Genomic DNA, 23471 nt, shown 5'->3' with positions numbered 1-23471 from the left:
CAGCATAACAACGAGCACGTGGGCCAAATAGCTTCAGGGTCTACTTTTTGGCACAGGTATCAAGGTGCTGCTATACCTGGCATGTGTAGGCTATGCTCTCAAAATTGTTTTTCCAGCAGAAACGTTAGGTTTATGATGAATATCTTCAATCTTAAAGGGTCTTCCTAGTGGCTCGTAGTAGCATCTTCTCCTGAAATAAATGGCTGGCCAGGACCAGAGAACCAATCTGCTATCTGTGGTAGATTGATTCAGACAAGGTCAGGTAGGGATTTGACCCTTGAGTTAAGTCAAAAGTTCCCCAATGTAATGACAAGCAATCTTCATTTTTCTATTATAAGGGGGAAAAACCGGTGTGGCTGAGTTGTCTAGGTACCACGCAGGATGTCACCTCTGCTGATCTCTGGTAGAGGGAGGAAGATGGGCCAAGCACAGGGTTTGAATCCAGGACCATGGGATCACATCCCATCTGGACTACCTACTAGCTATGTTATGTAACCTCAGGCAATTTTTCCCATCTGAAAACAGGCCTGTTGGTGCCTACCCCACAAGGATGGCATACCTCTTTGTAGTTATGCAAGCCACGCACACCATCATCACCAGGGCCCACAGCAGTCACTCTTTGTAACTCTAATGCGCTGCTGCTCACATTTTGATGGTTGGCTATATTTTTAATGAAGCAAAAAATTATAGGATCTTTTTCTAACACCTAGTGATATCTAAATACCTACTTCCAGCACAAGTAATGGTCACACCGAATTTAGAATACTAATAATGAATCAAAAAATGTGGGCTTTACCCAAGAAGCCAATTAAAGCATAGCCAAGGGCTTTGAAAGCAGACAAACTTGGGTTCTGATCTGAACATCCTACTTAATAGCGCCATGGCCTTAGGTGAGTTATAAATTTCTCTCAATTTTCTCCTATGTAAAATGGAGCAAAAGTACTTATTTCAGTGTGATTTTGTCTAGACTAAATGAAACAACGGGCATGAATACTGGCTCTGCCACTGACCAGCGGGGTAACCTTGGGCAAGTTTCTAAGTCTCTCTGTGCTTCCTTTTGCTTGTAGGTCAAGTGGCTTTCACAATGATCCCTGACTCAGAGACTGTCACGAGGATTAGCTCATGGAGAGCCCTTAAAACAGTGGCTGGCACATCGTAAGTGCTCAAAAAATGTTACCCATTCATTCTACATTATCTCTTCTTATTCATCAATGTTATTGCTAATAGTTATAAATTAGTTTCATGAGATAACAATGGCACAGACCTGAAAAAGAATTAACAACATAGAGCATAATATGGCAAGAGGAGTAACCTACTGAGAACAGTGCGTTGACCCTGTTCTCTTGGGTTTAATAATGCATGGACTCTCAATGGAAAGGAAAAAGGAGTCCAGGTGGAGGAGAGGAACAGTGGTTGTTCTGGAAAACACTGATGGAGGTGAGAGGGCCACTCAGTGGGTGTGACCCACCCATGAGCCACCGAAACTGGCCTAGTTGCCATTTTTGAAAACCATTATCATCTTGCACTTCACAGTTCATAAAGCACTTCACATCCACTATCACATACTTGACACTCACCTGGAGTAGGCGGATCTTCTGAGTGGCCAAGGTTTATGTTATGCACCCCACCCGCTTCAGATTTTTCCTTTGGCCTGGTTCTCTCTGTCGTAACGTAATTTTCTCCTCATACCAGGAACTAGTTCAGAAAATACATTGCCATGGAAGTTGCTAGAAGTTTCCATGTATTGACGAGGAGAACAACTAATTGGCCTATCAGACCACATGACCTCCACAGAGGTCATCTTTAACTGCACTCAGATATCACTGAGTAAACACAGCATCTCTGCTGTTTATCCACTAAAGCAGTCAGAACCCGTCTTGACAGAACTGGATTCCAAAAAGACCTGCTTCAAAGGTTGGAGACAGCTTATTAAATTTGTGTCAAGCCTACTGCCTGATCCCCTTAAAGTCCAGTCTGATTCCTTTCAGGGCCTTGACACATGGTAATTGGCATTACTCTGTTAGCAGACGTTGAAAGGAGACAGACAAGCCTCCAGCTTCTCCAATACTGGCACCTGCGACATCTTTTCATAAATACCAAACAGGGGGCCTTGAAAACAAGTGGGAAATATATGAGAAATGGGCATTTAGGTGTATTTAGACAGTTTATTCATCACTGAATATGGCCAAACTATTCTTGTACTCTTTTGGGGAGGTGAAAAACAGCATCACAGACTGTGGGACAAACCAGAAAATGTGCCCCAGGGAAATCAATCATATTGTCAACAGTGTGTACCTGTGGTGGCTTTTCCTCACATTAGAGTTCATTACAGTAGGCAAGGCCTCCAGCGCCTTCCTGAGCACTGTGATTCACTGCATAAATATTTGCTCGGCCAGGTTCTGTTGTCAGCCCTGGGAATACAACACCAAACAAAACCCATAAACATTCCTGCCCTCATGGAACTTCCATAGTAAGTAAAATATATACCGTGTTTCCCCGAAAATAAGACCTAACCAGAAAATAAGCCCTCGCATGATTTTTCAGGGTGACATCCTCTAAGCATAAGCCCTAATGCTTCTTTTGGAACAAAAATTCATGTAAGACCCGGTCTTATTTTTGGGGAAACACGGTAGGATATCAGATGGTGATGAAAAATAAAACAGAAAGGGGGATAAGGAAGGTGGACTTGTCGGGGAAGGGCTGGGAATGTTTTTGAAATCTCCACATGTGCTTCCCGAGAGTGGTTAGGGGTTGAGAGACTCTGAGTCTGAAGGTTCTGAACGGAGCAAGGACACGAGCTGACTTACAAATAGGGTCTTGGTGGCTACAGTTTTAAGAACAGACCCTAGGAAGGCCAAGGTGGAAGCAGGCAGACCAGAGATACCACTGTAATAATCTAGTGAGGGATGCTGATAGCTTGGACAGAGAGGAGGGGCCAGTGGTGAGAAGCGGTCAGACACTGGAGATATTTTGAAGGTAGAACCAAAGGAATTTTCCCACAGATCAGATAGAGGGTGTGATGCCAAGGTTTGGGGCCTGAGCATTTAAAAGGGTACAGTTGCCATTTGACCAAGATGAGAAAGATCACGGCAAGAACCATGTTTATGCAAAAAGCCAGAAGGCATTTCTAGGTCAAATATAAACATGTTGCATGGAAATGCCCATAGATAGTCAGGTGCTCAGCACCTGGCACTTTCTAGGGGTCAATAATAACCTCGAGAGAGTGTGGGCTGGAGGGTGAGTTTCCATTGCTGAATATCTTTAAGGTGGTTTGATAGCAAGTAATAAACCTGTGTTCCAAGCATTTTCCAGAAATAAGTAGAGGAGATGAAGACGTAGGCAGGAAAAACTTCCCATAAATGCTTCTGCCTCCATCTCCTCTAAATCTTTAGACCCTGTGGGAAGAGGCTTCATTGCTTGGCAGGATTCCTGGCAACTGCCCTTAAATTCAAGAGATGTATGGGATCTTTGCCACCGGTAGATGACTCTCCCATCTCTCCGAGCATGTGGTACTTAAAACAAATGGAGTTACAGAATACCCTGAGTGGCAAATAGCAGGGGAGTTAGTCAGCCAGCTCATCATTACTAGTAGAAAAATCCCTAAAGAGCAAGGCCTGAGTTAGGTTCTTAGGAAAATCTGAGACCCTGTACTGGGCTGCATATGATTTCATTTTCAAAAACCCTATCAAATTTTTAAGATGCTTAATGCTGACCAGTTAAACAAGAAAAAATATGTATTTAACATCTGTCATTCAAATCATTACATACTATTTAGCTAATTAAGGTTCTTTTTAATGTCCTTATTACAGATTTTACATTATAATTAATGATTTTTCAATTGAATCCTTATACATATAAGATTTATTAAAGCAAATACCATGTTCCCCAGAAAATAAGACCTAACCAGAAAATAAGCCCTAGCATGATTTTTCAGGATGACATCCCTTGAACATAGCTCTAATGCATCTTTTGGAGCAAAAATTAATATAAGACCCGGTCCTAGTTTCGGGGAAACACGGTAGTTGCTGACGAACTTGGTCCATGAGCAAAGAAATACATTTCCTCTGGGTTTTAGGGAAATGCCAACATTATAAATAGTTGCTTAGGGGAGACACTTGGTATGTTCTCCACTGATTTGAAGTAGGTCAGATTGAGAGCTGAAGCCTTCCCTAAGGTTGTAATTAAGTATGAATATTAAAAAACTGAGAACAAATAAAAAAATAAACAACTTTTCTTAGGCTTTCATATCACAGGCCTTTCATTATGTTTCTACCTCAGGCAAGATGCTTTTCTTTGAGAAAAGGGATATATACTTTAAAAAATAGATTTTAAAAAAAACTGCAATAGCTCTGTAAGTTTAGACTTCAAGAAAGATTCACTCCAGCATGAATGCTGTGGAGAAGTATTTAACCAAGCAGAGTTGGGGCAAAAATGCACACAAATGCTCAATAAGCAGCCTGAACTATTGTACTTTAATTCTACAGGTCAGTCTAATGTGTTTGTTTTTATTTTTTCCCCTTGAAAAAAAATCCCATCTTTCTGTCTCTTCCCAGCCAAATCATTCACTCTTATAAAACCGGCTTAGTCAAATCAATACCCAGGCTAGCAATGCAAATTTAATTACAGTGAGGTTTGGATAAACATTAGCTCTAAGACATTTCTTGGTCTATAGGATGATAACTGAATTAAGTAGGATTATTTCATCATTACTGTATTAAACCCACATTGTTACACAAGAGAAGCTAATATTTCTAACTCTTTTTAGCCTATAAAATGTGCTATATGCATTTGTATGAGCCAATTTAATATGTTTCCTCCTTGAAGAGCTATGGAATAGGACTACATTACAGCTACATTTTCAGTGCAGAGTAGAATGTGTAATGAGGGAGGTACACACTGGACCCCATCCGCAGTGACCCCAAAGGACCCCATTGGAAGGCAGCTCCACAGGCACCGGCGCCCTAGTTTCCTACAGCCACCTTAGTTAAATCCTCATGGACTCAGGGTACATTCGCTGCCTCGCCTTCCATTATGTCTGCCTGTCCCTCTGTGGAAAACAAATGAAATCTCTCCAAACACAGGCATCTCCTTGAAGCCTCTGCTCAGGCATTCGTTCTAGGAAAGATTCCTGTCTTTGGGCATTGCTATAGCAGCACACTTGCCTCGTGATAAAACTCTGTCTGTCTCTTCAACGCCTGGGAGTAGCTTGGTCATATTTGGTCCCTGGATCAAGCTCAGGGACTGACATATATGAGGCATTAGGGATCGTGTGTTGAAAACAATGAATGAATATAATTGAAAAGGTAAGACATACAAACACCTACTATGTGCTCAGTGCTGGGTATACAGATAGAAGACATATTCTTTCATAGCTGAGGAGCTGGTCACGGAGATGAGGACTGTAAAGAGAGGCAGAACAGCAAAAGCCAGCACTGGTTAAGGGCCAGAGCAGTGAGCAGCCAGAGTTAGGGAGCAATTGCTACAGGACAAGTCTACAAAGAGGAATCTTGACAGCAGGGCCAGACCACTGAAGGAAAGGTAGCCTGGAGCCAGATAAAAGGGGGCAGGAGGACAGAGGGGCCATGATCAGTAAAGCCCTCTTAATTTACGGAGCTGAAAAGTATTATAATGTAGTGTATGAGAGTACAGACAGTAAGAGACCGGATTCTGACATATCCAGACAACACTGGATTCAAATCCTGACTCCTTGACTACATATCCTATGGACAAATCACGTAACATTCCTAAGCCCTAGTTCTCCCATCTGTAAAATGGATGTAAAAATAATAACTTCCTCAGAGGAATGAGAAAAAAATATATAAAGCATGGAGCTTACATATAAAAAGGTTGTTATGGTTATTATTCTCATTCCTCATGACATGGCTGGGACACATTCCTCCTAACTGTGACGGAGGTAAGTTTTGTGGCTGTGAGTATACATAGAGGATCAGGGTGAAGTTGTAAGGTCACTTTCTCCTCTAGATTTGATCACAAAGCAGTAGAATTTGAAATCAAATCCCTGACATTCACAGCAGAGCACTATTAACTAACTTGCTCCCTATGATACCAGCTTTCTGAAGGTCAAGACCCCAGTTAACGCAGTATTCAGGGTATCTATGGGATGGCTATCTAGTTTTCAAGCCTGTGCCATTTGCCCAGTTGGTTAAATCAAGGTCTCTGCCAATTATCTTCCTCTTCTCACTTCCTGTTTGCCAGTATAGTCACTAGTAGACAAATCAACTCTTACTCTTAAATTGTTTTAGGTTTACTTGTCATCTCTCAGTTGTGCTGTAATCTCCGTTAACAGGAGAGAGTAATTATTATACATCATTTATGGCCTCCGCAGTATCTTAGCAAAGCTCAATAATCTTCTCTTGGTTACCACTGGCTGTTCATCACCAAAGGTTTGACCCTTGATCCTATATACCTGACTCTATGATGCGATGATCCTATAGACCCTACAAAATTCCTGGGAATATCATATTTGATACTTTGCTGCCATATTATCTAATAGAGAAATTTAATCAGATAAGCTAGTGAGGCTACCTTGTGAAATAAGTTTAAAATTATTTTGAGAAATCTAATTTTAAATTTAGTTGGAAAAATACCTCATGGGGTCTGAATTGTCCCTACCACTCTTTTAGAAATTTAAAACAAATTCTTAGATAACCCTTCCAATAGAACTATTCACCCTATAAATTTAGGTCATTTTTAACTTAAAAAATACTGAACGTAATCATTTATTCCTTTATCTCAAATATATATCTTATAATAATAAAGCAGATATTTGTTTTGCATATCATGCAAATTTCATGTGTGAAGGGCAACCAGACTAAGCGCCAGTAGACTGGAGTAGGCCTTGTCTATTAAACCTTGATCTTCTCAGGGAGATTTCCAGTTTTGCTACTTGTGATGCATTGTGTTTTACAGAGGAAAATAAGAATCATTCCCACCTTTCTTATGCTTGAATGACTTATGATCCCCTGACCTTCCATTCCTCTTCCCCCAGTTTTGCTATCAGTATTAATTCACTCACACTCTGACATTCATAGAAAGTTTATTTATGACCCATGCTTTACAAAGTCATTCTATCGATAGAACACCTATAAGAATACTTTGCAGAGATATTTTTTAAATGATTATTAGGATTAAAAATGGCTTATTAGCTGAGTCACCTGGGAAAATTATTTACCCCTTTTGAGCCTCTTTTCCTATCTGTAACTGGGGTTAATACTTCCCATCTTTCAGGGCTGCTGTGATGAGAAATGATAATAAATAAACACCACCTCTCACAGTGTGGTGCTTGGCACTTAGTAGGTACTTAATAAATTAAAGCAGTATAAATTATAAATGCTATATATATATATATATTTATATATATATATATATATATATCACATTTTATAATTTGCAAAGGATCTGTTTTTCCTACTCTGTTGACTCTGCTCATCATTGTAAATACTCCCCCCACCACCCCAGAATCTACCCACAAGCACCAATCGTCCCATAAGGTGTCCTCTCAATTATTCAGGAGGTTATTATATGAGTTTTTAGTTCTACTTTTTACATATTGCCATCCAATAATATTTGCAGGGGCAAAGTAGTTATCACCTTTTCATACTAACTTTTATATTGTAAAAAATAAAAATTATGGCTTTGATGGCTGGGTCTTGGGCAGAGAGGGATGAGAGAACCATGAAAAGAATCTTTGGGCTCTCTTTGAAAAACATTATTCTCATATATTGAAAAAACAAAGGAGCTTGGTTCTCACTAGATGAAATCTGCACTCAAACATCCTTGAAACGTGCCCTCACTTTACTATGACCTAATCAAATTTGAAAGCTCCAAAGCTATTGTAGCTACTTTCAAACCAAAAATAGTTTAAAGAATGGAAGAATCAGAGATTTAGTCATCTCAAAGTAATTATTCCATATTTCATAACTTAGAAAAATATAAATCATAACTTATAGTCAATAGTTTGCTCTAGAATGCATTTAGCATCAGAGAATCAAACTCATTCATTTTTCCAACATATTAGAATTTTTTTAAAGAGAGTACTAAAATTCTTCTTTTTATTAATAAATCCAGTAGCAAGTAATAATTATGTATTTTGATATAACCTAAACACAAAATGTGATAGGGCCTCATTTTAGGATGTATATCATCAAAATGGGCAGAATCAAAATTACGTGGAAAATTTTTTTAAAATATGATATGGGCAGGCCTTATGCCTCTGGTTAGGAAGTGTGTAGACAATAGCTGCTAGAAACCCTTGCTTATTTAACTTTCCCTTGTTGTAGACCTGTTACTAGATCACTAGGTAAACCAGATGACATTAAAAGGCAACGGTAATCAAGCAGCAGTTATGACAGTGGAAAAGACACGATGTTTGGTGATACTTAGACTGTATCTTGTTTTAACAGTACTTAGCAGGATGGTCCAAATCAAATATCTTTTTAGAAGTTGGACCGACAGAGTGTCTTCCTGTCTCTCTTATGTTTCCATCCCTGTAAGTTTCTCCTATGTGCCTTCTGATTAACATTTTAGAAAAATATTTATTTAGAAAAATGAAAACAAATATTTTTTTCCTTGGCAAATTTAACTATAAGTAAGAAAATGTTTTAGGCCATTCTTTCAGATTATAAATTTTACAAGGATATTTAAAAGATTTAACTCATGATTAATCACAGAGTATATTATCACAAACTAGTATCTTTTACTTATAGTGAAAAATAGTCTAAGCCCAGGAAAATTTCATGTCCATGATCTTTGCTTGGTTTCTCCAAAGAGTATCCACCTCTCTCACAACTGTGAAATAAAAAATACTACGTAGTTTAAAAGAACCCAGTTACATAAGTCCAATTTATTACTTGGAAGGAAAATTATATAAATGTTTTGAGTGGGGCAAATTTATAAAGCACAAATTAGTTCTGTTCCTATATTTAAAATACATGTGATCAGGCTCCTATCAAAAAAAAAGAAAAACGATACACCTAAAAACTTAAAATTCCACGTAACATTTAGTTTCATGCTTTTTCATCAGCAGGCCTTCTTACTTTTGTTCAAAATGCAGCTTTGCTTTTCAGTATTCAGGATTTGGGGGGTTTTCTTTTGTTTTAGCTCTAAGTATCTTAGTTTTGATCTCAGTTCAGTTTGTCCTTTACCCAAAGCATATCAGGACCAGCCAAGATAAGGCTCTACAAATTCCCCACTTCTAGCACTGTCCATATTCCCCTGGCAAATGCAACACACATTTCCTAGGATCAAGGGTTTGAGGGCTAAAGGACTTCAGAGATCCTGGTCACAAAAGACTCTATTCAGAGATCCTCTCTGCAACTTCCCTGCCAGCATATGGACCAGAGTCAGGGTCATCAAGGCCCCTGAATGCAGCCCTTCCCATTGCTGGAGAGCGTCAGTGGTTTAAGAGTTTTCCCTTGTGTCCAGGCCAGCTGTGTGAAGCTGAACAAATCACAGTTATCTCTGGATCTGAGTTTCTCTAGGAAACTTCCTGGAGGAAGTTCAGAAACTTCTTTCTGAAGGGAGGAGGAGGGATGATTTCAAAGGTCACACAAATCACAGAATTCTTCCTACTCACATAACTGGAAGTAACTGGAATAAAATGTTTACCTGTAACATCTTTGAGTCTAAAGGATCTTACCTAAGGTAAGGTCTGTTTAAAAGGCGGAGGCAGTCATTTTTCAATACCATCCAATAAGGAATTTTCAACCCTGAGCAATGGCTCTGCATCTTATTCCCTAAGGCACACATCCTGGCCTCTCACTCCTTAACCCCCTGCTGACCAGCGTCTGCCACTGGGAGCCTGGGTTGGCACTCACTGAGCTGTTACCAAGTATCCACAGCGTCCCCAAATCACCACTGCCAGTCAGTCTTCCCTCCTCATCCACTTCTGTGCAGCGTTTGTCACTGTTGCCCACTTCCATCCTTTAAACATTCTCTTACCTGTGATTCTCCTTTGACATTTCCTGACCACTCTTTTGTCTCGTTCTTTGGCTCCTTCTCCATGCCCACTGCTAAAAATAACCATTCTTTGACTCTCTTATCTTTGCCAGGAAGAATCCTGAACCCGAGCTTGCCTATGCCAGTCACTAATTCACTGTGTGGCCTTAGACAACCCACACCCCTCTCTGGGCTTCAAACTGGACCTGAGAAAGGAGCTGGTCCAAAACGTCCCTGCGAGCTATGCAGAAGTCTGCTAGTCTCTCTTAATCCCATTCCTACACTCCACGAGTATGGAGTACAGTTTGAGAGCGCCACTGCTAGTCTGTGATGGAACTAAGACCACCAGGAGACATCACTTTCAGTGCGGGAAGGAACCCTAAACATCACCTCGTCTGAAACTTTCATTTTATAGCTGAGGAAACCTAGGTCCTGAGTGGGTACTCAATTACCTCACAGCAATTACGGGTATAAGAAAGAGGTCTCCTGGGTCTCACACGGTACAAAACTAGAACTTACGTGTCTTCCAAACCTGGTTGAAGTGCATAATGGTATCAGAGTAAAATGTGATACAGGAGGTATAAATCGGTGTAGAACACTTTAGAACATGTTTTACCCTTAAAAAAATAAGCTCTGTACTGTAACTCCAAGAACTCTGGAGAGATATTTGCTATAGTGGGTGCTTTACACAAAGTAGAACAATGTGATCACATAAAACATCTGAGATTTATGTTTTTAAATAGCCAAATAAAACAGAACATCAAGTCACAGAATACATATACTTACATTAATTCCAATGCCCAAAGCACAATACAGTAGGATCTACTTAATAGTTCATATAATTTAAGATGTACATACATAAAAGCATATGAACAAATATTAATCTCCTAGAACAAGAGTTTAAGAAGGTACTCAGACATTTTGGTATCGACACCTACGTATTTATGGCAACAAATCATGATGGCTTTAAACTTTCAATAAGATCTTTTGAATAAGGATAGGAAATTTACAGAATGGAAAGAAGACAGTTAGACAAATGTACCTTTATTGCACTATTTATCTAACAGGATATGGAACGTGGCATTGCCCAGTAAATTTTATCAGTGAAGTCTGTTTACTGTGGTCTGAAATGATGAATTCAACTGAATTAGTCCCAAATCTAACTTTACTTTGTGCTTTATAAATAACTGCTGTTTGGTTCTTCTAAATGAAATAGGACACTAACGCTTTTCTTGAAAATAACTCAACGTTGGTCCTAATAAGTTAGCAAAGTCTCTTTTTAAAGAACACTAAAACACAAAATTTATTTTTTCTTTCAAGAATCCTGAATAAAAGGACAATGTCAGTCAAATCACTTGCAGGCCAGCTTTGAAATGATTAGTAGTGCTAAAGACTAAGATATTGTTCTCTAGAACTTTAACTTGGGAAAACAACCCCATCTTTTTCCGGCACATTGAGGAACCAAAGTACTTTACCATGTTTCCTACCAACCATTTAAAGAGACCATTGGTTATATCTCAAAAACCAAAAACACTTCGTCTTGTTGTTTATTTGGCACACCACACACAAAGGGAGGCACAAAATTAAGAAGGCGCTACAAATGGTGTGTCTGAAAATACTGAATTGGCTGAATCTGAGTCGGATTTCACCCTTGTGGACTTTAGGATGCCCTCGGCTATAACTGTTTCACTGGGAAAGAGCCTGACTTTACCATTCTGCCCTGCTGCAGTATCCTTCAGGGGTTCTAAAAACACTACTCTTTTGCCAGCACTGGCCTTCCATTCATCAGCGGGGACATCACTAGCTGCGCCGGGATTGAGAATAGATGAATGGGCATTGCTTTGGTTTAGCATATTTTTTTGTCTCTTGGCTTTACACCTGCAGGGACACGGTGTCAGATAGAGGTACAGAAGTACCAAAACAATACTGGCCACACAGGCTGCAAGAGTGGTAAAAGCTGTGTTAAATGCTTCCTGGGCATGGGATCTGTTTACAGTGAAATTGCTCACGTTTATTGTGACATCCACAGTTTCATTTAACAGGCGTTGCCTATTCATTGCAATACAGGAATACACTCCAGCGTCCTCAAAACGAGGGTTTTCTATAACCAGGCTTCCATTGTGAAACACGTGAAAGTTCTCCACCTCTTCCTCTGGCTCCAGCAGTCTGTTATCTGGACGGACCCACATGAAATCGGTATTTGCATTACCAGTCTTGCTGTCACAGTGAACAATCAACCTTTCCCCAACTTGAGCCTCATGAATAAAGCCAAGTGCACGGAAGGAGCCATTAATAATACTGTCAGAGCAATTCATAAAGCTATCCTGGAGCAGAAGCACCTGATGGGAGTGCCTCGAGTCAGACCACAGGCGACAGGTATAATCATTCTTAAAATCCATCACTGAGCTAAAGTGCCTACGATACCAAAAGATCAGCAACGAGTAAAGGGAACAGTCACAGACAAATGGGTTTCCATGAAGGTAGATGCCTCTCAGCTGCTTTCCTGGCACTAAATTTATATGGTGCATTGGCAGGACAGGGATCCGGTTATAAGAAACATCTAGAAATATCAGTTCTGTCAGTTTGAACCTTCCGACATACAAATCCATGGGAAACTGCGTGAGAAAGTTTCCACTTAAGTAGAGTTTTTGCAATTGGGAGAGCCCTCCAAATGCTGAAGGATCAAGATAGGAAATGTGATTGTTATAAAGCAGGAGCACTTCCAGAACCTTCAACTCTTGGAAAACTGCACTTTTCATGGTCTTCAGCTTATTGGATGATAAGTCAAGACACTTCAAATTCGGAGTTGTGGAAAAACTGCCCATGGAAATGCTGGTGATGTTGTTATGACGAATAATTAGGGTGTTCAGCTTTCCAAATGATGCTGGAATCCACTCAGAATCCAGAAGGCCGATTCTGTTATAACTCAGATCCAGTCTCTTAATCAGTCTGAAAAGGTTCCCAGGCACCTTGGACAGGTTTTTGTTGGTGCAGCTCACAATATCAGTGGCACAGATGCAAGCCGTGGGGCACACCCCAGAGGCGCCAGGGCTCACAGTCACCGTGATCACCAACAAACACAGCAGTTCCTTGCAGCCAGGTCTGACAACTCCAGGCAGGGTGGGCAGTGTGTGTAAACGCAAAGACATTATGGTCTCCTCTAAGACTCTTCCAGGCGCCTTTGACCACCAGCTCAGCCTCCTATCAGTGAACCTGGTAAACAATCAATATTTAAAGGGAGTTAAAAACACACACACATACACACACAAAAACAAAGTTTACTACCACCAGTTAACCCCTAAAGACTCACACCTTGCTTTCTTTCCAGTAACTTTAAAATGGAGGTTTTATTTCACACTGGGGAGCCTACATGCCTTTTTACTGTTAACTGCAATTTTTCCTGGGTTACTCCTGCTTACAGACATTTACAGCCACAATCTCTCAATGCAACCGTCTCAACGTCAGAAACTCCGTTATTTTTTTAAGGTGCATCCTGCTTTTTTTTCCCCTCCCTCCAACAGACACAAAAATACACAAACCAATGCTATAAACAATTAAACGGAAATACTTCGCGAGCCACCCGTCCAGAATACAACTCACAGAGCTGAGAAGCCAACGGACTCTGGGGCTGGGTCGCCGATGGTGGTGTCTTCTGAAGGGTCTGTGCGTCTGTCACTCTTGCATCTTCCGAGTTCCTTTCCCTCCTGTTCCCGGCGGGCGGCAGCCTCTCGCTGGCTCTCAACTTTGGGAGTTTTAAGCAGCCGTGGCGGCGGCAGCAACCCCGGGTGCAGAAAACGTCTCCGCCGGCTCTGGTAGGTTTTCCCTGGCTCTGTTCATCGCTCAGCTGAAGATACTGCCTCGGCGCTCTGGCCGTCTTGTGTCCGCGCGCGGGGAGCCCCGCTCCCGGAGCTGGGTCCGAGGGGCGGGGGCGCGGGCAGCGAAAGGGACCCGGCCCCGCCTCTCCGAGACCGGGTGGAAGCCCGACCCGGGGTTCTGTCGCGCCGCGGCCCGGGTTTTATCCCAGCGCGGCTGGGGTCGGCTGGGGGCGGGGAGATGGGTCCCGCCCCTGCGCGTCCTCCCTCTTGCGGGAACCAGCTCCGCTGCTGAGCACAGGAGCGGGCTGGGCGCGTGGCGTTGGGCACGCGGCGCGGGAAGGGGGCGGCGGCGCAGCCAATCGGAGCAGCGGCCGGTGCCCACCCCACGGTCTCGCCGCCGCGGTCCGCCTTCCTCTTCCCGCTCTTCCCTGACCTGGAAGAGCGGGCGCGCTAGGGCGCGGGCGCGGGGGCGAGTCGGGTCCACACCTTAGGCCAGGGCTGGCGTCCCGCGGGTGAAGACGCGCTCAGCCACTCTGGCCAATTGCATCCGTTTGGCCAGTCCAGAATCGAGTGGTGGTGGGTTGTTGGGAGGTGAAAGGGGACACGCCTAGCCCGGGAAGGAGAGGTGACACCCTTGAAGACCCCACTTAGTCACGGCCGTGAGGGTCTACTGTGCTCCCCGACCTCTTACAGCTTTCTTTGGGGGAGGGCCAGCGGGCTTCCACGGCTCTAAGTGCAGTTGCTTTTAAAGGTTTACAAAATAAACATAAGCAGCCTTCCGTCTCCGCCCACGTGTGGGGAGGTCGGGGGGAAAAGGGAAATTGAGCCTGTTCCCTGTAATGCGACAGGCTCTCTAGTTGAGGAACCAGGAAGGCGCAGCGGGGACACTCAGAACCTCACTGGGAAAGTTCTGTCCTCTTCCTAACTCAGAAGGCGGCATCAGGGTTGGTGCCCAATTCACAAAGGAGGAGCACAGGAAAAGGGGCGTGGGGTAGACCTTCGGGCTGAAGCGCAAAGATAAGGGTATTAAGCTTTCAAAACAGATAATGCTTGCTCTGGACAGGATCTGATCCCAGGAGTGTCTAAATGGAGATTCTTCGTCCCTTCCTGGACTGGGGGTGGGGACGCCTGACTCAAGCGTGCTTTGGTCCAGCGGGCAAGGAAAGGTGCAAGCCCAGGTAGACCAAAAAAAAGCCGAAGTGGACAAATATGAGATGGAGGGCGTAGGGCTGATGAGCTTTTAGATTAAAAATCCATTTTTTAATTCCGAGATCAATTTTAACGACGGGATTTGACTAAGCCAAATGCCCCATTTGTCCATTTTATCCAGATTAAAAGAAATAAATCACTGCCCTGGTAAGAGATTCTAACCAAAGCGGAAGGGATGGAGAGACTGAAAAGAGGACCAAATTGAGAAAACAGTTGGGGTCAGGGCACATAACTTGTAATACTACTTAAAGAATAAAAGCGATAACCAGCTCCCCCCAACACACACACGCACACAGACACACACACACACACATACACACACACTAAAGCAACATGAATTTAGTGAGAGTTAGTCCCTATGTTGTCCTTGAATGGATTCACTTGGGTAGCACAGATCTCCAGTGCCATATTTAAATAGAGTTGTGTGCGTTGTTAATTTAATTAGCCTGTTTAAGGAATAAATCTGGACTAGCACTGGTAAATCAAGATTTGTCGGGTGAGAGCAGCTTGATTCAGATGAGTTTCAGTTTCATGAAAAGTTGAACTTTACCATGAGAAGAACACAGCCTGAAATGCTTCATGGAAGCATTTCTCACTGGGAGTTCCCAGGGGAGAGGCAGAGGTTGAGATTTTTCTAAAGTTAGGCAACACTTCCTGGGATTCTCAGAAAGCCTTGGTCTCCAGGCCTTCGTTTTTACAGTTAGAATGGTTATTACAGAGAAATAGAATTAAAATTACTCAGGAATACTTTTTAAATAACTAATAAATGACTAGGTTTTACAGTATTTTACTAAGTAACTACCATCCTATTCAAAGGAAACCGTAAAAGCAGAAGATTTATGTTTAAGACAAAAATAGTCTAAAAATAATAAGTGACTTTCAAATGTGGAAACAAGGTTATGTTATTATAGCTGCAGTCACATCATAGAAACGTTATGCAAATATTACACAGCATAAATAAACTAAATGCATAAATAAACTAGACTCAAAATCCGCAGACAAGTTTATTTCTCTATTGGAAGACCTGATTTGGGGGATTCTGCACATTTGTCCAAGGGGAAAGGAGTTATGAAAGAGGTGGGTTCACTTACCTTGGAAAAGAGAAAGCTAGGAGTTGACCTTAATATGTGACCTTATTTTGTGGAGGATAACTTTTTAATCTTTCTAGCATCCCTTCACCTTTCTCTGCCTGGTCCACTCTTTCCACTAGGAAGTAAATTCCACAAGGGCAGAAATTGTATGTCTTGGTCACTGCTTTTTGCTTAGCTCCTAGAACTCTGCTTGACACTTGCTTGGCATTCAAGATATTTGATGAACTGATAAATGGGGAACCTAGTCTAGGCTTACCCCACCTGAGTCTGCAGGTTGCCAAAACATGTGTGCGAAAGATGAGGGCAGGATAGGGAAAGAGGAGCCCTGCAAACATTGAGCCCCTGAAGGCCACTGCACATTTTCACTTCCTTTTAAATTATATTTTCCACTCCTTCCCTTTTTTTGGCTTAAATGATTTTGATTTGTGTTTCTGTCACTTGTGATATAGGTAGGGTGAATCCCCCGAAATGGGGATTCAAGCCCTGGGCCAAGAAGGTTCTTGGATTCACACAGGAAAGAATGCAAATGTGAGCCATACAGAGTTTAAAGTGAAAGTGAGTTTATTTAGCAGAGTAAGAAAAGGCCACTCCACAGATGGAGTCGCTAGTAGGAGAGAGACCCTGTCGGCCGTAGGAGTAGGATTTATTGTGTTTCTTGTTTCCATGGAAAATTTCTTGGTATGGGGGAAAAAGAGGAAAGAACAATGGTATAAGTTTATCTTTAACTTCAGGAAAGGTACAAGAATAGGGGCAGGTTTATCTTTAACTTTTGTAAGGTACAGCCTGTGGCTAGTTTGTAATAAGTTTAATTACAGGAATGGCCATTACAATGGAATCTCTCTGCTTAATAGGCTTCGGATGGTCTGTTCTGTGTGATTGTCTGCCTGAGTTCTGTGTTCGGTGGCGTGTAACAGGCGTGGAATCCAATCTCCTAGTTTCTTATTTTGTAAAAATAATCCTCATACCCCTTCCCTATATTACTGGTACATATAATGATGGTAACAGTAAATATGTATTGGGCCATTATGATGTGCCAGAGACTGAGCTTTGTTTTGCATGCATTATTTCATTTACTGTTCACATAACCCTGTGACATTGTATAATTCTATAACCCAGATGGTAATTGTGTTCCAAATTATTTGAAAATGGAATGAGATGAATTTAGCTTGAGGCTCCATTTGAAGGATTTAGATTAAACAGAAGAGAGATGTTTGTGACAGGATGATTCCAGCCTAGAATGGGTTGCCAAGACAGATGGTTGAGTTGCCTTCTCAGGAGTTTAAAATAGGACAGATAGATATTCCTCTGGCCTTTTCCACATTGCACAATCTATTAGCATCTTTGACCATTCAATAATGACTCCAACAGGTAGTAGAAAGCAGATTGACATTTGACATGATTCTGAATCTAGTGTGCTGAGGTGGGTGTGGGCATGGGGGTGTCTGGCTGTGTTTGGACATAACTCCTGTCTGGGAGCAGGAATTTGAATAGATGAAATCACTCTGGTTCTTCTGGCCCTGTGACTTCCAGAATTTCTCAGGTTGCGATCAAAAACTTAAGAAATAGAGATATGAGATAAGAAATTGTTAGAGCACTAGCTTGATGATTCAGAGTCATTTTTACTAATAATGAACACTTTAATGGCACTTTATAACTTATGAAGGGCCTTATGCCATATCTCATACAGCATGCACCCTGAAATCAGGTATAGTTGGGACACCAGCAGACATCTAATGTTACTTACCTCTTTTCTAACCTGGGGGCACATCGGTGATCTTCAGAGACAGTGCTCACTGGGATGTCGGGCTCCTACAGGAGCTGTCTACTGAGGTGTCCTCACCCTGGGGGGGAGGGCCCTCTTGGTAGGCTTTTTATAATGATTGGAGCCTTGGCCCACAGGTTTGAAACCCATACCTTTGCCCACCAGCTCTGGAAGTACACTCCACTCCTGCAACAGCCCATTCTTCTTTGGGCCTGCTCCAGCTGATTTTTTAAATTGCCCAAGATTTGTGGTAGAACCATCTTTCAGATGAATGTTTTTTAGTACCATGTTTCTCACTATATAGAGACTCCAGCCCTAGCCCCTGTGCGCTCTGAACCCCAGGAGGCCTGTGGCAACTTGGCTCTGTTCTCTGGAAGCACCGGAGGCTAGACATGGAAGGGACTGGGAGGGATGTGCAAGTAAGAGACGTCAATTATGAAAGTATTAAATCCCGGTGTGATTACAGAAATCTAGCGATTTTATGAGCTGAGGAGATCTAAGTTCTAGTCTTAGGAAAAAGAAATGCTTTAATCACTCCGTAAACCCCAAAAAACAATAAAGGATCTGACAATTAGTGATTTAAGTTCCTTTCAACTTCAGAAAATAAATCTGATTTTCTGATAACAATGTGTCTTTGTTACCCAGGAACACAGACTGTTAGAACACAGGTAATAACAAGTTAGAGCAGGTCTGGGCTTAATTTCCTCATCTGGGTGACCTATCACTGCACTGGACAGACACAAACTCCTCCTCCTTCTCCCCTGTAACTGGTGTCAGTCCCATTGCTGCTTCAGGAAGAGTAACTTAGGGCAATTTCTCTGTAGTTGAGATATTGCTTTAATCTGTTAAGCATCCGATTATGATGGGGTAGCACACATTCATTGCTATATTATTTCTAACAGAAAAAAATATGGTGCATCCTTAACATGCAACAGGAATGTGGGTGAATAAATTAGTGTACATTCATCTGGTGTCATACTATATTGTCATTTAAAATAATGTGGCAGAGAAATATCTGGTGGCATAGCAAAAAATTATAAAAGGTACTATTCCAATTTTTATAAAAGAAAAACTACATATATATGAATTATATGTATGCATAGAAGATCATCTGAAAGAATATATACCTGTCATAACAGTGGTTTTCATTTTTTTCTCTTATCTGCATTTTTTATTTTTCTACAATGCTGTTTTGATAGGAAAAAGCACAATTGAGAACTTAAACCGTTTAAAGTTACCCATGACTAAATCATGAGCATCGATGTTTCTACTTTATTGTGATTCCTACGTAATATTCAGTGACTGTAGTTTCGGAGAGCAAAACCCTCTTTTGGCTTCTCGGGCAGGCAGTGACTCTGATTTCCCTTGATTTGAGGTACAATAATTGCTGTCCCTTCTTAGCACTACAGTCATTTATGTGGCAAATATTTACTGAGCATCTACTATGTGCTGGGCACTATTCTTTAGTCTGAGAATTATAGTAACACGTAAATGCTATGATAGCCACGCAACTCTGAGCAGAATGAGGCACATACCATCACATATTTCTTGTTGGCCCGTTGTCTGCATTCCCAGGTTTGGGACTCAACATCCTTGGTTGGGATCATCTCCCCACAGCTATGTGTCCTCTCCCACAACACATTCTTAGACCAGCCTTGGTGAGGGTAGCATGGCCCCCTACCCCACACCACCATTTGTTTTTCAATGAGAAACAACAACAACAAAATAACAGCTGAAAACCTTTTTTTCCTAATCCTGAAAGTGCTATATGCTCACTGTAGAAAAATTAGAAGATACAGAAAAAATATAAGGAACCAGAGAATGCCATTCATCTTACTGGTAAAGTACATTTCTGCTAAAAGAATAAATCCATTGCAGTGAGGAAACTGAGAAGGTTGCAAAGGATGATTTTCTCTTTGTCATAATTATGTAATAAGAGAAACAAGCGGACCTTTTTTTGTTGTGTTTTTTTTTAATACTCTGAAATTCTCAGCCTTTGGAATGAAATAAGCAGATGAAAATTTGCTTTATAAAATTCAGTGTGGCAAAGCCATGCATCTAGCATTATAGTTACCTCATGTGATTTCGGTCATAGATGGCTTGTGCTCTAATTTTCATTTTGCTCATTGTTAGCCTGAAAGGATCATCTAATTGAATTCTTAAATGCTATTATAGCTCTCAAAACTGAGGCTAATTTTAGCTCTCTGATAAAAACAGATAATATTTAACAAACCAAATTTACAGAAATACTATGTTTCCCCGAAAATAAGACCTAGCCAGACAATCAGCTCTAATGCATCTTTTGGAGCAAAAATTAATATAAGATCCAGTATTATTATATTATATTATATCATATTAAGACCCGGTCTTATATTATAGTAAAATAAGACTGGGTCTTATATTAATTTCTGCTCCAGAAGACACATTAGAGCTATTGTCCTGCTAGGTCTTATTTTTGGGGAAATACAGTGTATACCAGCATTCAGTCTCCTATTTTATATCTTTTAAAAGGTATGCTTTCCTGTAACAGAATTAATTTATCATACCTTTGTAAAGGTGATTAATTATTCAAAGATATATCTAATTATTCAGAGAAATATCAGATTTGAAACCATCATTAATTACTAGCCAACATTAACACAAAATAAAGTCAAATAAAATTGAGAGAGAAAATAATAAACTCTATTATACAGCCAGCACTATAGCAAATACGTATTCAATTATTTTCAGCAAATACAAGGCCCTCTGTGGTAGATGTTTCATGCTTAATTTGCTCTGGAACTCTGACCTTTCAGTTTGTGATAGTGAAAAGAAACATCATACTCATATAGGGGATGGCAGAAGGACCTCAGGAAAGATCCAAGAACGTGGGCTTGGTAATACGACCCAGCATTTATTGCAGTCTCACTATATACCAGGCTTCTCATTTAATTCTTACAAGGCCCTGAAGAGATGGCCATTAACATCCCCATTTTCTAATGAGGGCAGTGGGGCTTAGTTGGTTTCTATAACTTGCCCAAGGTTAGAGGTGGAAGCACATCTCTCACCCAAGTCTGTGTCTCACTCTGATCTCATGCTTAACGATTAGCTCTAATGCTTCCCATTAGGGAGTAGAAGGGTCAGCCATGATTTAAATTCCATTCAGCAAATATTGTTAGACCTGGCCACACTCCCAGAGCCTGGATAGGGATGCTCTCATCTAGGAATCTAGTGGTGTTATTTGAAATAATTGTAGAATATAAGACAGTATGTAATTCAATTTCAAATTAGATATAACCAAGGGCCAAAATATTTGCAACAGAAAATATGTACTTTGGGTATTCAAAAATTCTAATACAGGCAGAATTTCAGATCTTACTCATTTCTTATTGACCAAGTATCTGACTCAACAAACTGAATTGTATGCAAATAAAAATATTTTAGTACTCTAAGTTCTCAGCCTGTGGAATGAAACAAGCAGATGAAAATTTGAGTGGTCAGGGATGAAAATTATCTTAGAATTCAGCAGTGATCATATGAACCCCATGGCTCATTTTATCCACGGCATTCACAATGAAGAACTATAAGGAAAGAAAGTAGTATCTCTTTCCTGGTGTCTGAAACACCCTGTAATTATATGCCCAATAGCAATGTATATTAAAAAAAAATGGAGCATTGAATAAAGAATCAAATCCGTGTGTTCTGATGCCAGAACTTTTATTTATTAACTGTATGTATAATTTTTGATAAGTGACCCGATCTTTCAGATTCTCAGCTTCCCCCTGTGTAAAATGGAAGTGCAGTACCAATACGACTAGATGCAGTGTTTGATTTCACTGAGCTGACACATGTGAAAAGTGCTTTGGGAGCTATAAAGCTGTAAAAGCATATTATAGTCAGTCCCTATCATGTGTTATTCATCTTTATTACCCTGTGCCTTGGACATGATCTGATACAGCACACATGTTTAACAAATGTTTGTTGAACCTAATGGAACCGAAGCTTGGTTTATGTACAGAATAAACAGAGCTGGAGAAGTGTCTCACCACAATGATGTTTGTACTAATTGTGTGGCTCCCTTGAGCCCAGTTGTACCAGACTATAGCAGGTCCTCATCTGAAGGACCTGCTGCTGGCTCAGCCCTGCCTTGCTCTCCATGATGCTCTCTCAGCTGCTGCAGGCTGGAATGAGCCGCCAGACTGCACAAGCCCCTCCTTGAAGCTGGCATGTGTGGGGAACATCCTAGGTGGGGAGACCTTTAGTTGGGAGTGATGATTGGCAATTTCAGTACTCACTGGAGAGAGGCCAAAGGGGTTTTGAACTACAGGGAAAAGTAAAATTTTTAAAAAATTAATAATAATCACTCTTTCTAGAGAACAGTTTTGACATGCTATCCTGTTTCCTCGAAAATAAGACCTAGCCGGACAATCAGCTCTAGTGCGTCTTTTGGAGCAAAACTTAATATAAGACCTGGCATTATATTATATTATATTTTATATTATATTATACCAGGTCTTATATTATAGAAAAATAAGACTGGGTCTTATATTAATTTTTGCTCCAAAAGATGCATTAGAGCTGATGGTCCGGCTAGGTCTTATTTTCAGGGAAACATGGTGCTTGCCTCTTGCATTGTGATAGAAATGCAACGTGGGAAACCAAGGAAGGTTTCCTTGCAAGCTGTTGTGCAGAAGAGGTCAGGTGCAAATCTGAACAAGTTGCTGGAGGATGAGTCTGCTCATTACCATTTCCTACTATACAGAAACAGCAGGATGATGGCAAGAAAATATGCTATTATGGCAGTTGTCCACATTATCTCAAAGTAGAATTTTTCATTGACTCAATTATATTTATTAAAACTCCTGGGCATTTAAATTCCTCTTCTCTAAATCTCCTTTGCTGGGAAGGCCCTGGGAATCTTAGTTCTATTTTCACAACAAAATGTGCTTGTTTTTATTTGTTTGTGTGTTTGTTATATCTGGGGGAAAGCCGAATGGTGGGCTCTCCAGACAGGGTCACCTTGATAACATCAACGGACCAGCTTGGCAGGTCCAGAAAGTTGATATTTTTGGTGTCCCAGACCTAACTTGATGCATGTAGAATGATTTATAATATAAACCAAAATACCTACCTACCAATTTAAAGTGAAAATCAAGTGGATCAGAAGGTGATATCGACCTAGTCATATTCTCTGCCTATCAGAAAGCTTTGGGAAGCCACATTTATAATCATACATGTTTGTTGAGTGGGGAATAATTGAGAAGAGTCCATAATTTGTTGAGTTAAATGTTTAGTGTTATCAAGCTATTATAGCATGACAAATCCATTGCCACAAAAGAGGTGTATCTGCCAATAAGACCACATATTCAGGATGGCTGGATATGGCACTGTCATTCCTGGGCAGAAGATGCCAGGCAGTTAATCAGTGAAATCTTTAAGTTACACAAAAAATACAGTGTCATCAGGATTCGGCCCCAATCGGAAAATTACTCTTTCTATTAAAGACAATCTCTCCCTCTTCCTTCATCAGTACAATATCAGAGAATTCAAACGCAGAACAACATCATAAATAAGGTAGACGGTGATCAGGCAGAAGGGAAGCAGAGGGACAAAGAACACAGAACTCTTATCAGAAAGAGACCTCAAAAAGCTGCGGAG

The 23471-nt window shown here is 41.0% G+C and overlaps 2 protein-coding genes across 7 annotated transcripts in view; one reads left to right on the top strand and one right to left on the bottom strand.

Moving 5' to 3' along the window:
- The window catches only part of PCED1B (PC-esterase domain containing 1B), a 231095-nt gene that overhangs the window by 89677 nt on the left and 117947 nt on the right, over positions 1 to 23471 (top strand). For 5 of the 6 annotated variants that reach the window (XM_074325797.1, XM_074325799.1, XM_074325798.1 and 2 more), the window contains exon 1: positions 13630 to 13769. The gene's annotated coding sequence lies outside the window, so the exon portion shown is untranslated. Of the gene's footprint in view, positions 1 to 1067; positions 1156 to 13629; positions 13770 to 23471 lie in introns of those variants that run through there. The other variant, XM_074325794.1, reaches the window with a different exon arrangement.
- AMIGO2 (adhesion molecule with Ig like domain 2) lies at positions 10665 to 13687 on the bottom strand. The gene is made up of 2 exons (XM_019748401.2): positions 13558 to 13687; positions 10665 to 13170 (listed from the first exon to the last, which is right to left on the bottom strand). Exon 2 carries the CDS (start codon positions 13104 to 13106, stop codon positions 11541 to 11543), a length of 1566 nt encoding a protein of 521 aa, XP_019603960.2. The 5' UTR covers positions 13107 to 13170; positions 13558 to 13687; the 3' UTR covers positions 10665 to 11540.

This window comes from Rhinolophus sinicus, linkage group LG02 (genome assembly GCF_036562045.2).
Source record: "Rhinolophus sinicus isolate RSC01 linkage group LG02, ASM3656204v1, whole genome shotgun sequence".
NCBI classification, from domain to species: domain Eukaryota; kingdom Metazoa; phylum Chordata; class Mammalia; order Chiroptera; family Rhinolophidae; genus Rhinolophus; species Rhinolophus sinicus.
Note: the sequence above shows the minus strand (reverse complement) of the source record. Positions and strands in the feature narration are given on the sequence as shown.